The 13,723-nt window shown below is 29.8% G+C and overlaps 1 protein-coding gene across 1 annotated transcript; it reads right to left on the bottom strand.

The window, feature by feature from the left end:
• Positions 1-6,470: 6,470 nt before the first annotated feature.
• Positions 6,471-10,722, bottom strand: LOC126844755 (cilia- and flagella-associated protein 61-like). Its single transcript, XM_050583156.1, has 11 exons — positions 10,711-10,722; positions 10,338-10,561; positions 10,017-10,211; positions 9,551-9,700; positions 9,381-9,487; positions 9,084-9,220; positions 8,896-9,008; positions 7,642-8,095; positions 7,210-7,410; positions 6,849-7,004; positions 6,471-6,608 (listed from the first exon to the last, which is right to left on the bottom strand). The coding sequence occupies exons 1-11, from the start codon at positions 10,720-10,722 to the stop codon at positions 6,471-6,473; spliced, it is 1,887 nt and encodes a 628-aa protein (XP_050439113.1).
• Between the last annotated feature and the right edge of the window lie 3,001 nt (positions 10,723-13,723).

Here is a 13,723-nt window from a genome sequence, read left to right as displayed (position 1 = left end):
GAATACTGAGTATGAAGATTGTATAACCTGAAAATCAAAATATTGAACTATTATGTATATTTCGTAAATAATTTAAATTTATGCGAAGTACATAGATGTATGCTTGAAAGTGAGTGCTAAAAATAAATACAATAATTTAATAATCGGCGTGATCAAGTTTAATCAATTTATCAATATATAACATATTTTTTCTTTCGTCAAAAAATGTTAACTATCTAAAAAGCTCTATAGAATTCGTGATTTAAATTCCGAGTTTTGTAAACATTTTATTTGACTTAAATTTATTCAATGAAATTTTAAGTTTATGAGGTAGTTAATAGTTACAAATCATTATTTGATAATTTGATTATAGGTATATCATACGCTTAAAAACAATTCAAGGTTGATGATTTTCATTGGGGAAACTTGAATTTTTAAATTATTGGCATTATTTTGATAAATTGTTAATAAAACCAGTTTCTTAAAATGAATGTTAAACTGTGTCCAATTGCAGCTGTACAATCCGAAATTGAAACCTTCTTTCTAAAATAATATTATTATTATTTCAAATTATGTATGTATATAATATATTTTTATATTATAAATTATATTTTTTATATTTTATCTATTAAAACCTTTCCTTCTTACTTTGGTATTTATTAAATCTGTAAAATAACAATATAGGAAAAGCTGCACGCTTACTCTAACAAACGCATTGGTATATTTGACAACTTCTATTTCAGTTGACTTGTCTGACATCAAGTCCTTTAACAAAAATTAAACGTATTGGTTAGGTCGATAATACTTGTATAAGATTGTGTCCTTTTGGTTATTTATTTGTTTTTGTAGGTATTTATGTATAATTATAAAAAAATATGTTTACTCTTTAGGGCATAATTAAAAATTAAATATTATTTTAATAATAACTGTGTAATAGCTGTAGGGATTTTAAAAATAAATAACAGCAGCGGTCCATAATTTTAATTATGACGTTATTATAAAAACTGTATTTTTACTTTGCTTAAATACTAAAATTTTGTAATGAAAGTTATAAGTACCTAGTGGGGTCATTCCACGTGAAATCACCTAATAGGTGTGCGACTATACTTAAAAAATGTTTGACATTTTTATCATACATTCTTTATAGGTCCTTAATAACAAAAAAATTAAAAATTTTTTTTTAATTTTTCAAAAAAATGTTTTGGGGTCAAAAAGTTAAAAATTAAAAAAAAATATTTTGTTTATATAAAATGTATGTTATGTTCTTATGATCCATTTCATCTTTCAACCAATTAAGTTTTTATTTGCTATTAATTTACGGCATCAAACATGGGTATTTTGCTGAAAACTACCTACTTTAATGACCCACACACAAATGTGCTACGAATTTCCAAATTCATGCAATACTTTTATAAGTGATGACTCTGGTAAAAGTTTTGTGATGGAGAAATTATTCTATCATCAGTAGTAAAGGTTCAAAATGTAAATGTAAATAGTGTATATTTCCAATTAGTGTAAATCGTAAAATTTGAACGCTTACCACTGATGTTAGAATAATTTCTCCATCACCAAACTTTTACCAGATGTTCTATTCACTTATAAGTAAGTATTGCATGAATTTCGAAAATTTTCGTTTAGTCACATTTGTGTTGTGGGTCATTAAAGTAGGTAGTTTTCAGCAAAATACCCATGTTTGATGCCATAAATTAATAGCAAAAAAAAACTTAGTTGCTTCAAAGATGAAATGGATCATAAGAACATAACATAAATTTTATATAAACAAAATATTTTTTTTTAACTTTTTAACTTTTTGACCCCAAAATATTTTTTTGAAAAATTAAAAAAAAAATTTAATTTTTTTGTTATTAAAGACCTATAAAGAGTGTATGATAAAAATTTCAAACATTTTTTAAGTACAGTCGCACACCCATTAGGTGATTTTACGTGGAATGACGCAGTGAATATTATGACATTGTTATAAGCATATTATCATTCGTAAGGTTAACTTTCATTAAAATTATAATTAAAGGTTTAATTTATAAACATTGTACTTTATTGGTATTAATGTTATTGTGTGATTAAAAATAAATCCATTATTCTGTACGAATACATAAGAATATTTATCATAACTTTCCCTTACCACTATAATCAAATAAGATATGAAAACAAGCGAACTCGAAGAATCGGCAACTTGAACCAATACTGAACGACGTATCATTGAATAGAATTCAGACATTTTTCTAAAAATAGAATTTGTGCATTTAAATAATTAGTACTAAACACGACAAACCATATATTATGTCCTTGACCAACAAATCGATGGTTAGTTGATAAGTTAATAGACGTACCCTCAAAAATGAAAGTTTACAAGAGACACTAAAATAGCATGTGCATATTGATTTTATGGACTAAAAAGTTAAATTCGTTTTTAATAGATTTAAAAATAGTTTAAGTATAATTTAATGTACCTACTACTTGCAAAAGTAAATATAAGGCTAAGCCACTTCAATTTACTCTAAAGTGAAGTTACTCGTTGGTTACGCTACTTGACTTGTCAGAATAAAAACTATTGTGAGATAATATTGTTATTAACTAGTGTTGGTTACTGTAATTGGCATTATACGAATCAATAGTTTATTATGGTAGAAAGAATCCTAAAACTCAATAAACTAAAACCGAAAACACATTCGATTTGTTTTTAATGTTTAACTACTATAACTATTACAAAAAAAAAATTGTTTAATTTATTGTGATAGTTGATATGTAGGATAATAAGTGGTAAATTTTGTTGATAGAAAAGTAATCACAACGTTGTTATCTTGAATAAAAATATCTACGATAACGAACTAGTGAAAAAAAGATTGATAACTACAGTTTAAATATTAATTTCCAAAAAATATATATTTTTTAGTTTGAACAAACATTGTAATTAAAATCAATGAAAATTTATGATTTTTTGTAAAGAGGCTTCAACTAATTGACCGCTAAAATTGTTTATTTACTAAAATTACTGTAGGGTTACGCTGTGGCTTACACTAACTGACCACGAACAAATTAGTTTGCCTTAAAATCATTGATATTATGTAGTGGCTTACATCATTTGGCATTTAGTAAACTGATTTTGTCATTTTTGGATACATAAAAAAAACAATTGAATGTCAAATTTTGATCAGAAAAAAAAATGTGAGGGTTGCAACAATTGGCCAAAATGTGTATTTCTATTTATATAATCATCGATTGCAATCATAATCTCAAAATCGAAAAAATTGAGGGTTACATCTATTGACCTATCAACCATCGAAATCAAGTCATTATTTCAATACACTCAACAGGCACTTTACTGATATTTTTATCTAACGAACGGTTAAGTACAAAACAAAATACAGTGAAAGACGCTTTAATCGAGTGCACGACTACTATACGATTTAAACATTAATACGCTGTTGTTAGTTGTAATTAATCTTATTTCATACACATTTGCGACAAACTAAATTTTAAATTTCATTACACTTACAAATATACGGTTTGATAGCCCTTAATGATCGCTACTAATTTTTCATTAGGTTGCATTTGTTCATATTCGTTTGCTGTGAATAATAAATGTGTATTGGTGGTAATTTTGTATGATCAAACCGGACGCTTTACTACTTTATGGGCCAAGGGATCACCGAAAATATAAATTAAAGCTATATATATATATATGAATTGCTAAATAAGTTAATTATTATGCTAAACATCCATAGGGAAAAAACTCAATAGGGACAAAAGACAACATTTTATCTATGCGGAGGATTTAGCAGTAACGACATAACAAATAATTTCGATACCGTTGAAAATAAAATATATTATATATTGAAAGAGCTAGGATAATATTTCAAAATGAACCTTTAAAGTAAAATCCTCCTAAAACCCAAATTTGTGCGGTTTGTTTACGGAATAAGCAAGCAAACAGGAAAATTTTAAATAAAATATGGGAAGGACTAATTGTCCTGACACACTGATTTACACAGAATATTTATGTGTAATATTATAAATCTAAGCTGTAGGAAACATTGCGAGGATACACAAAAAGGTTAATATGAGAAACGGAATTATAAAATTTTTTATAGCATCTTTGATGGGGAGCAAATCCAAGCACATTACATCTACCAATTAAATTTGTTTTTTTGGTGACATAATATGCGTGCTCTATGTGGAAGAACTATAAATAATTAAAATATAATTATTAAATTATTATTTATTATATTTATTTACTTCAAGTTCTAAATTACTTCAGAGAGTGACAACTATACAATAAATACTTATAACATATTACTTATTCACAATTTTTTTGTTTTGGCTCTTAGGGGGGGGGTTGAACCCGACATCCCCCCCCTCGTAATTACGACACTGTACATAACAATAGGTATATTTTCCGATTATTTTAATTTTCCACCGAAAAATAAGCATTGCTTGTGTAAGGTGGATATTAATTACTTTAATAAGCCCTAATTAAGTGTCTCCGACAGCCCGACTACCGTGTAATTCAAGCCCAACCATACAAGCAATTGCTTGGGACGAAGCAGAGATATATTCTCTACATTGTGTTCCTAGGGATGATATTTGCATCACCAATAATTGTTTATATTTTGTGTCTACATAATATACCGCGGCATATATAATTATAAAATACTGTTGATCTTATTCATTTTTACAAATAACATTCATTGATTAATGTACCTAGATCTTTTGGATTTATTGGCAATTTCTCTACTATAGTTTTATGTTTTGTTTTATTCTATTACTCTGAACTAGAAATTATGACTATGTTACATAGTCTATGTATACTAATGAGTAATTAGTATTGGTATACTACTTTATATATGCAGAGTAGCTAAAATAACGAAGTAAATAAGTAATAACTGTCCTCAGTCCTGGACAAAGACTAGATCAGAATAAATGTAATTAAATTAATTATGAAAGCTATATACCAGTGCTAATATTTACTTTAATGCCGTTAAAAAATGCAGTTATCGCAATTTAAAATTTAACACATTAAATACTTATTACTAAATAAAACAAAACAAATAAAAAAAACTTCAAATAAAGAATAATTAACATAAAAAAAAAAAAATAATAACGTTTATCGCCATTAGCCGCATAGAAAATATCGGCCTCTGGGCGAATGGTGGCGCCGCCTGTACAGCGAAGCTGAACTACCAAAATGCCTGAAGCATTCGACCCCAGATTTTTACTGATAAGAAGTTGAGTGGCGTCACCTTATCTTCTCTACATCGTGGGTGTGACTAATTTGTGTTTGATCAAATTATGTATTTTCTGTGCATTTTTTAAATTTACGTTTTTTTTTAGAATTTTTCAATGAATTATTAAAAACTTCTGGATTAGGTAATTAAAAATTTTAAAAACCTTAATCTTAAATAAAGTTCTCCTCAATTTATCTTGAATATTTGGTGATTTCACAACAGTTTCAAGACACTTTGGTTTGATTCGCGCAAACTATTTTGATGGACAAATTTATACTTTTTTCTATAGTTCATCACAGTAGATCTGACAAAAACAAACAACAAATAATCCTCAGTTTTGTATCAGTAACTAGTATACAGTGTGTGCATTGTATAGCTCAAGCTCTAAAATTAAATTGTGTGAAAATTGCCAATACTTTACTCCTTACTTAATTATCTTTTTAATTATAATCTCTAAATAAACCTCATTATAAATAATATAATCATCTAAATAAACCTAAAGGTTGTTAATGTGAAGACTTTTTATTCCGTTCACTGCAAATAACATTTTTTCTCTTGTATTTCCATAATTTATTGCATATAAATGATTATCTCACAACAAATTTGATGCATCGATTGACCATAGGGTCCTATGTACATAAAATATATACACGTCTGACCTCTATTTAAAAAGTACAACACGCCTGATATACTCATATATATCTACATTGATGGTGCTGCTGTATTAACTGTTTACTATAAATTATCTTGGGTGAAATCAGTAGGTATTATTTGGAAGTTATTGCATGGGGGTAGGGATGGGGATGGGGATGTTAAAATTTTTAAACTATGTGTTGTTTTCACAACGAACAAACTTGAATGAATGGTTAAATTGATTCAAAATAACCAAGTGAATGTTTTGCCAATAAATCGATTAAGGTTAGCAACGAAAAATATTTCAAGTGGTATCAAGGCGTTCGCGGAATGATACATAAAAATGTATCCCGTGATGTTGCGGACTCGTACGCAAGCTGTTAAAATATAAAAAACTTACCCAACCAACCCTACTTTACTTTTTTGAGTATTTTTCAATTTTTTTTGTTTTTAAGTGACACTGTATAATTGAAATTGTTTGATTATAATTAGTACAATGATTTTTTTTATAATAATTTGTTATTATACAAAATAAATATCAAATGACTATATTTTATAGTAATTTTAGTTTTTGTGGCGCAGGCGCGTGGTGGAGTGAGATAAGGTGAGAGTGTATCAACGCACGGTCGCCGGTTTGAATCTTGGCCACTGGCGGTTTGTTCCTCCGGGCGGGCAACTGTCTTGTTGGAAAAATGGACACCTGATCCTTTCTCTGGGGCCAAATTGTTTGGTAGCGTTAGGTAGGCTAGCCTGCTATAAAACCCAAATATGCCAAATCTTAACCGTCTAAGCCCCGATCGGCGGAAAAACGGACATAAAACGTAAGAGAGAGAGAGAATTTTAGTTTTTGTAATATTGATAATCTAGACGTGACACTATTATTTTTAATAAATCAAACTATAAGTATTATGTTCATCAGATCATGCATTTGGCCGGACACGATACAATGGAGTGTTCCTCTCGAACTCTACGCCAAAAATAATCTAAATTCACTTCATCCAATAATTTGGAAATGGTTATGGGATGCGAATACATGGGAAGTTCGTCTAAATTGTCCTCGACGAACTTCAACATGACATTTTGTATTAATTTTAAACATTTATCTTTGAATTCCTCCTCAACTTTTGTGACTTTGGCCAACTCTGCAATCTAAGTACAGAAGAACCGAGTTTCAAATATTTATTATAATTTTTGAAAGCTAATATCACTTACCGTGTCCGCGTTTTGTTTCAACATAAGCCTTCCGATTTTCTCAAATAACGGCTTTGTGACATGCTACAAACATTACCAGACAAAGCTTTTTAGTAAAACAATGAATTTCTAACTGGGCAACATTACGCGGCCATTGTCTTACCTTGAATTTAACGTTCGACCAGTGCATATTGAGAACTTCCAGTAGGGAGTCGAATTTGTCCGAATAAATTGCTTGTGCCCAAGGTTCTTCAAAGTACTCGAAAAGACACGGTAAAGTGTTATTTTCAAAACGATCAAGCATACTGTCAAATAGTGAAATACTTTTCCCGCAAAGGTGGATTAGATTCAAATGATGAAATTTCTAAAATTATGCAAATCAATTTTGTGTGATTTTACGGAGTTAAATATGGTTTAATTTACACAGTGATAATACATAAAATGTGGTGTTATAAATGAAAGGATAAAATAAACGAGTGATGAATTTTATGAATTTAGGCAAGTTAAAATAGAGGTGAAGAAATAAATAGATAAGCGGTATGAAAAGTGATAAAAAAATAGTTAGCATACAAAGAAAATAGTATTTTAACCTTACATTTTTTGAATAACAAGAAAATGCTATCACAAGGCCCTTCGCATCCAATGTCATCTCAAAGTATCCTGTATTCTTGTCTCCAGTTTTGATCGTTTTGGTTATTTCTTCGTAATATTTAAATCCCGGAATTGCGCAGTAGAGATATTGGTAATCTCTGGGCAAATGACAGTACATAAATATCGGTTGGATCAATTCAATGCTGCTGGGTTCCTCGAAAACCCCTACGAGAGCTCCAAATGTCTTGGCAACATTAGATCCGACTTCGACGCTATTGAAGTAACTGTGACTCAACATGCCATCCTCCCGATTATTGGGGTTAAATTTGGCTACTGGCCCGGCGGCCAAAACATACTCGTCGTTGGTTTGAAACGAGTTGGAAACTACAAGATGTCCGTCAAACTTCATTGAAGCCCGAATCATTACTAAACCAATGCAATAATATTGGCTCAGCGTTCTCTTATCGTTATGTAATATTTTCACTACACGAATATACGGTCACACGATAGTATAAAGTCGCCCAGCAATACCTGATAACTCACTAAGTTCAATTTAGTTCCCATGTATCCTACTAGAAGTCAATCGATAGCCAAGTTTAGGATTTTATTAGATAAGGAAGATGATAAGTGCTAAATGAGAACTTTGAAGAACGCCACTAGATTATTGGAAAGAAAAATAATGATAGTTTTTATACTTGATAGACTGAGAGCGGTTACTAACATAAGAAGGCCACTATAAAAGTGGATCACAGATACCAAATGATTTAAGCCTGTTACTCAGGACAGTATGATTAACAGTGTCAAAATGAATAATAACTTACTGAAATCTGAGAAAAAGGGTATTAAATTTAAAAAAGAAACATTGTTTTTTAGCCATGTTATAAGTTATAATAATTGGAAAACAAAGTAGTCACGATAACAAGAATAATCTAATAGGTAGTTGGAATAACTGGAAAGTACTGTTACTTTAACTATCGCGACTTTAAAGCTCAGTTATAATTAAACCAACCATAATGTCTTTCGTAATTAACCCCCAAACAAATTATAATAATTTATTATAATTATATAATAAATAAAACTACAATATTTGTAAAATCCGTACGTTACGATTTAGGAATTGAACATAAAATATATATTTACCGACTTTAATAACAAAAAAAGAATCTTACTGTATCCTGTAATGTTGCTCATTCGTTTCTGACCAAACCAGAAGAATCCAGAACATTTAAATTTGATGAACTTTTTATTTTTTTTAAACGTCAATTTATTTATTTGAGTGTCGTTTTCGCTTAATTTCCACTCAACAAACCTACAACTCTTATGAATATTCACATTGTTTTTTACCAGTTCTTCATAAACTCTTTTTGCAATCTGAACATAAATATGCAAATCGTTATTTCAATAAAACTTGTTTTACTTTTAACATTGTGCTACTGACTAACTCACGTATTCACTTTCGATGAACGACATTTTTTCATCTAGTTTATTCTCTATGTATACAATGCGCGATCCTTTGATACCCGACTTGAGTAAAGTGTTGATCACCGTTAACGATTCGAGACATTTCCCGTAAACGACCACATCTGTAATGCATGCAACATTCGCGATTAAACGTTTAAATTCGTTGTTCGACTAATTAGTATTTGTCGAGTGTGGATAACAGTAACAACCGTGACAATTGCTTATAACTCATTCGGTCTGCACGTACATACATAATGGGTTTCCTCTATTGTCGGTCATTACCTTTAGTATGAGCTTTCAGCTTTTCTAAAGACATGGAAGCGTGCAAGACGTCTTCTTCGGTGTTTAAAACAAAGAGATTTTTGATAGGTCTCACAATGTTTGCCGAGCTGAAATTAACAGCCTTAATAATATTAAATGAAAAATGAAAACATGTACACATTGTCTGCTACTTTTCGGATTCCGCATCGTGCGACACCGAACTAGACGCGAAGTCAATATCCTTACAAACGTAATCGCACACAAACTGTTCGCCGCAGAACAAGAATAAGTAATCATAATATACGTAATGTGATTCGTCAACAATTATATGTTTATCAATCCTGAAAAATTGACGCTATGGAAATTTCCAGTTTTTTTCATATTTCATGAAATATAGTGATAAACGTGAAATTACACTTACAAATTAAATACAACTAATATTGTGTAAAAAAAAAATGCAGAGCTATCGAATCCCTGGTTAATTTCACAATGTAATTTCTCGAATCTCGACGTTTATTTACAATGATATTATAGTTTTTTAATAACAATGTATTTATGTATTTAATAAATATAGCTAATAATGTACGATAAAAACGAAAATTGCCGGGTTACTTAAATAAATACTACTCCAATTAGGTGTAACGTAATGCGGCAAACCTATTTATAGCCGTCACGGTACCGGTCACGACATTCACCCAAGTGTTCAACGACATTGATTTCATATATTCATAACTGTAATGTGAAGTTATGGGCAAAAACCCGTTTTCTAAGTCATTAAGCTCGTATTTGAAACGAATACCTCGATCGGACACGAGTGTTATATTTTCGAATACCACATAATGATTGGATGCGCTATAATAAAAATTACATAGAATCTCATCAATCACAACCGTTATTTAGTTTTTTCACGGGAGCTCTTGTAATCGAAATAAGTAGCTCCAGCTGAAATACGATAAAGCCTTACGCGCCATTTTTTACTTGAAAATTAAGTTTTCCAAAAACGACAAGGCCACGTCGGAAGCGCCAATCACGACAATTTTTGCATCGACACAGACATTGGCCACTGTGCTCAGACGAGAGTTCATATGGTACAGTGCAAAGCTTTCGGCAACTTTGGGTATTACATAATTGTCACACTGTATACGAATACGAGGTTTAACTGGTATGAACTCACTGATTAAAGACGTGTATGTTGTTTCATGCTGAAATCGAAAACCGAAATACACAAATTAAAGAGTCTTTAATAATATTTGTAGTATAGTTAATATATATATATATATATAATATATACAGTGAAGGTTGAACAACAAAACAAACAAGCTGATATAGAGAAAAGAGATTGGCTGCATACCTGGTCCATCATTTCTTTCGTTGGATAAACTTTATAGAAGAGACAATTCAGATCGACCATTTCCATTACTTGTTTTAGAAAATATCTTATTTTTTTTAAAAAAACTCTTTGCAAACCTATATTCATTATTAGCGCCATATGATTCCTGGCTTGTTCTGGATAAACGTATTTTGCAACGTCAAAATTGACTTTCAAAAATGTCATCTCGTCAACAATTCTATCAAAGAAACATAAACAATTAATACTTAGAAAAACATTTGGTATATTAGATTCATAGGACCATCGATAATGTATAGGAGAAAATGGTACTGTACGGTATTATCGAGGTTTTTCAAAATATATTATTTCATTATACTATTCAAATATAGCTATTTAAAAGGTATTAACTAAAATTTCAATTTAATATTACGTGATTAAATTGCTTTAATTAATAAGGGAAACAATTAACTTTAGTGGCCTTATTGATATAATTAAATATTTAGTTGGTATTACACAGAAACTTTTACGCAGAAGTTTAGTGCTGCATTTAGTTTTTGGCTTTTGATTTTGGGATAAAATATATTTTCACAAGTAACAACATGGTTCACGGAAAGAACTTTCAAATGTATGACTAAAATTGCTTAGCACTTTCAACCAAAAACCAAAATCTATTAATTACGAATCTTGTTTATTTTTGTACAATCGTTATAGGACCTATACAAATTTAATCAGTATTAAATAGTTTTAGTCCTACAATTAGGCGAGACCAAGCGGTTGAATTGCCCATGATTCACCAAATCCCCTTAAGATATATATTACACCCTCTAAATAAGTTTCCATTGGTACTACAGTTAGACAATTATTTGAATTCAAAACAGGAACAGTAATTTATTTTTATGTAAAGTCTTAACACCCCAAAGGGGTAATGAGTATAGTTATTAAAGTGATACAAAAAAATATACAGCAACTTAGATATTAGATATAAAAAAAAAAATAATAAAAAATAAATATTTATAACACACACATGTAAGCTTAATTAATATTCAATATAATATTTTTTAATTTAAGTTGGGAATCAAAGGAAAAATCAAAATTAAGCTCATTGTTACATGTATCTTAAATGCGATACTCCGGACAAATGTATGGAGCATTGTGGTATTAAGAACGGGCGAATATTTCTTTTAATGTTTTAATTATCAAGTTCTAAAATTTTTGGTCAAACATATCGGTCTTTTAATATAGGTAGCATTGTTTTATATTTTCCATGACATCTTAGTCATTCTCTATTTGCGCAACTACTTGGTTTTTCTTAAAATTTGTTTTTTACTCGTTTCATTTTACAGCATCTACTTGTTTCTTATTCAAACCATTTCCAGTAATTCTGTTACATTTTTTTAAAATTGTTAGTTATCTAGATCTCTACTTTATTTATGAATTTTTCCTCAAGTAAATAATAAGTCGTCAGTTCACTTTAGATTTATCTTAGTTCCCTTAACATAAACTTATTAAAACTAATTCTATGGATCTATAATTTAGGTAAAATAACATAATATTATACATACTGAACAACGCAATATCCAATAGGCTCGTTGTTACAGTAAAAAATAAAAGTTTTGTAAGCGGAATCGTGTGTAATGGATTTGGAAACGTTATTCGATATGATAGTCTTGAAGGGATGGTTGTAGATTAATTTATTTAAATTGTTCATATGCTTTTCAGTAGCGGCCTCGCATTTAAATACACTGGAAGTTTATATAAAATTGAGTTTTCAACAAACAATTATTGGATTACAGTATTTTATTTTGACTTGCCCGTTCATTGAGCATCGATGAATTAAATATAGGTCCATGGGAAAATATAAGTTTGGTTTTAATGGAACTTTCTGAAATAGAAAAATAAGAATGATACACATTTCTTTTTTTGTTACTTGCATTTTCTTCAGCTACCCCTAAAAAAAATATCTTACATGTTTTCACGTACTCACCACGAAAAACTTTTTGAACTGCGTAGGTGCAGCTATCGTCGGTATGACTACCACACAATAGTCAAACTTTCGAAAATGGTAAAAACAAGACGATAAGTAGTCCCAAATAGATCTAAAAAACTATAATTATTCGTTTGTTTCAAAGAATGTGTCTTTGTATGCAATTATACTTGTTTTCCGCGTCATCGTTCATTAACATCAATTCAATGACAAACGAAGTTTTTTTATATTTTTTTTCAAAGCTTGGGTTTATTAACGATGACATAAATACGCTACTCTGCATGTACATTTCATTACCTTTAACTTTAAGTTCTTTGTCTTGAAATTTCCAAAAGAAATGAGGTATACCTGGTATTTAACATATTTATATATATTATATACATATTTTGTTGAACAAATGCCCATAGTTGTAATAAAATCTATTTCAATAGATATTAAGACGTACACGGGAAAAATGTCCGAGGTGTAACATTTAAATTTTGACTTGGCGATTTTTATTAAAAAGTTCCAGTTCGAAATCAAGAAAAACACCCTCAAAATTTAAATATAATACAACTTTTTTTTTTTTTTTTTTTTTTTTTTTTTATTAAAATAAAGACAATATTTACAATCTGTATACAATAAAACAATAGGTAAAAGAGCTGAAATAGACACTAGACAAGACGACGTGAAAGAAGGGAGCGTCCATTAACACTACTTCCAAATAGGAATTTAAATTTTCAGTTTAAGGGATTAGTACTTTTTTACATTTTTTTTAAATTGTATGTTAAGAGTTGAGTAAATCGCGTGGCCAGTTCCGTTTTAGTCGGCGAGGAGGATTGTCGGGAATTGTGAGAGAAGCTAGCTTAGATATAAGAGGATTAGAGTGGTTGAGAGCGTTTGTATGGAATTTTTTATAGTGGTAGGAAGTAAGGGATGTTAGCATTGGTATGTTGAGGTCATTGTGAAGGGTTCGGTTACTTACATACCAGGGAGCGTTTGTGATGAGACGTAGGCTTATTGATTGGAAAGATTGAAGGATGTTTAAATTTGAGATTTTAGCAGTTCCCC

Source organism: Adelges cooleyi, unplaced genomic scaffold (assembly GCF_023614345.1).
Source record: "Adelges cooleyi isolate 19-005CV unplaced genomic scaffold, UGA_ACOO_1.1 ACOO_flye_CR_arks_rails_tigmint_CR_PRNA_651, whole genome shotgun sequence".
Classification (NCBI taxonomy): domain Eukaryota; kingdom Metazoa; phylum Arthropoda; class Insecta; order Hemiptera; family Adelgidae; genus Adelges; species Adelges cooleyi.
The sequence above is the reverse complement of the archived record's forward strand: the minus strand, read 5'-3'. Positions and strand labels throughout refer to the sequence as shown.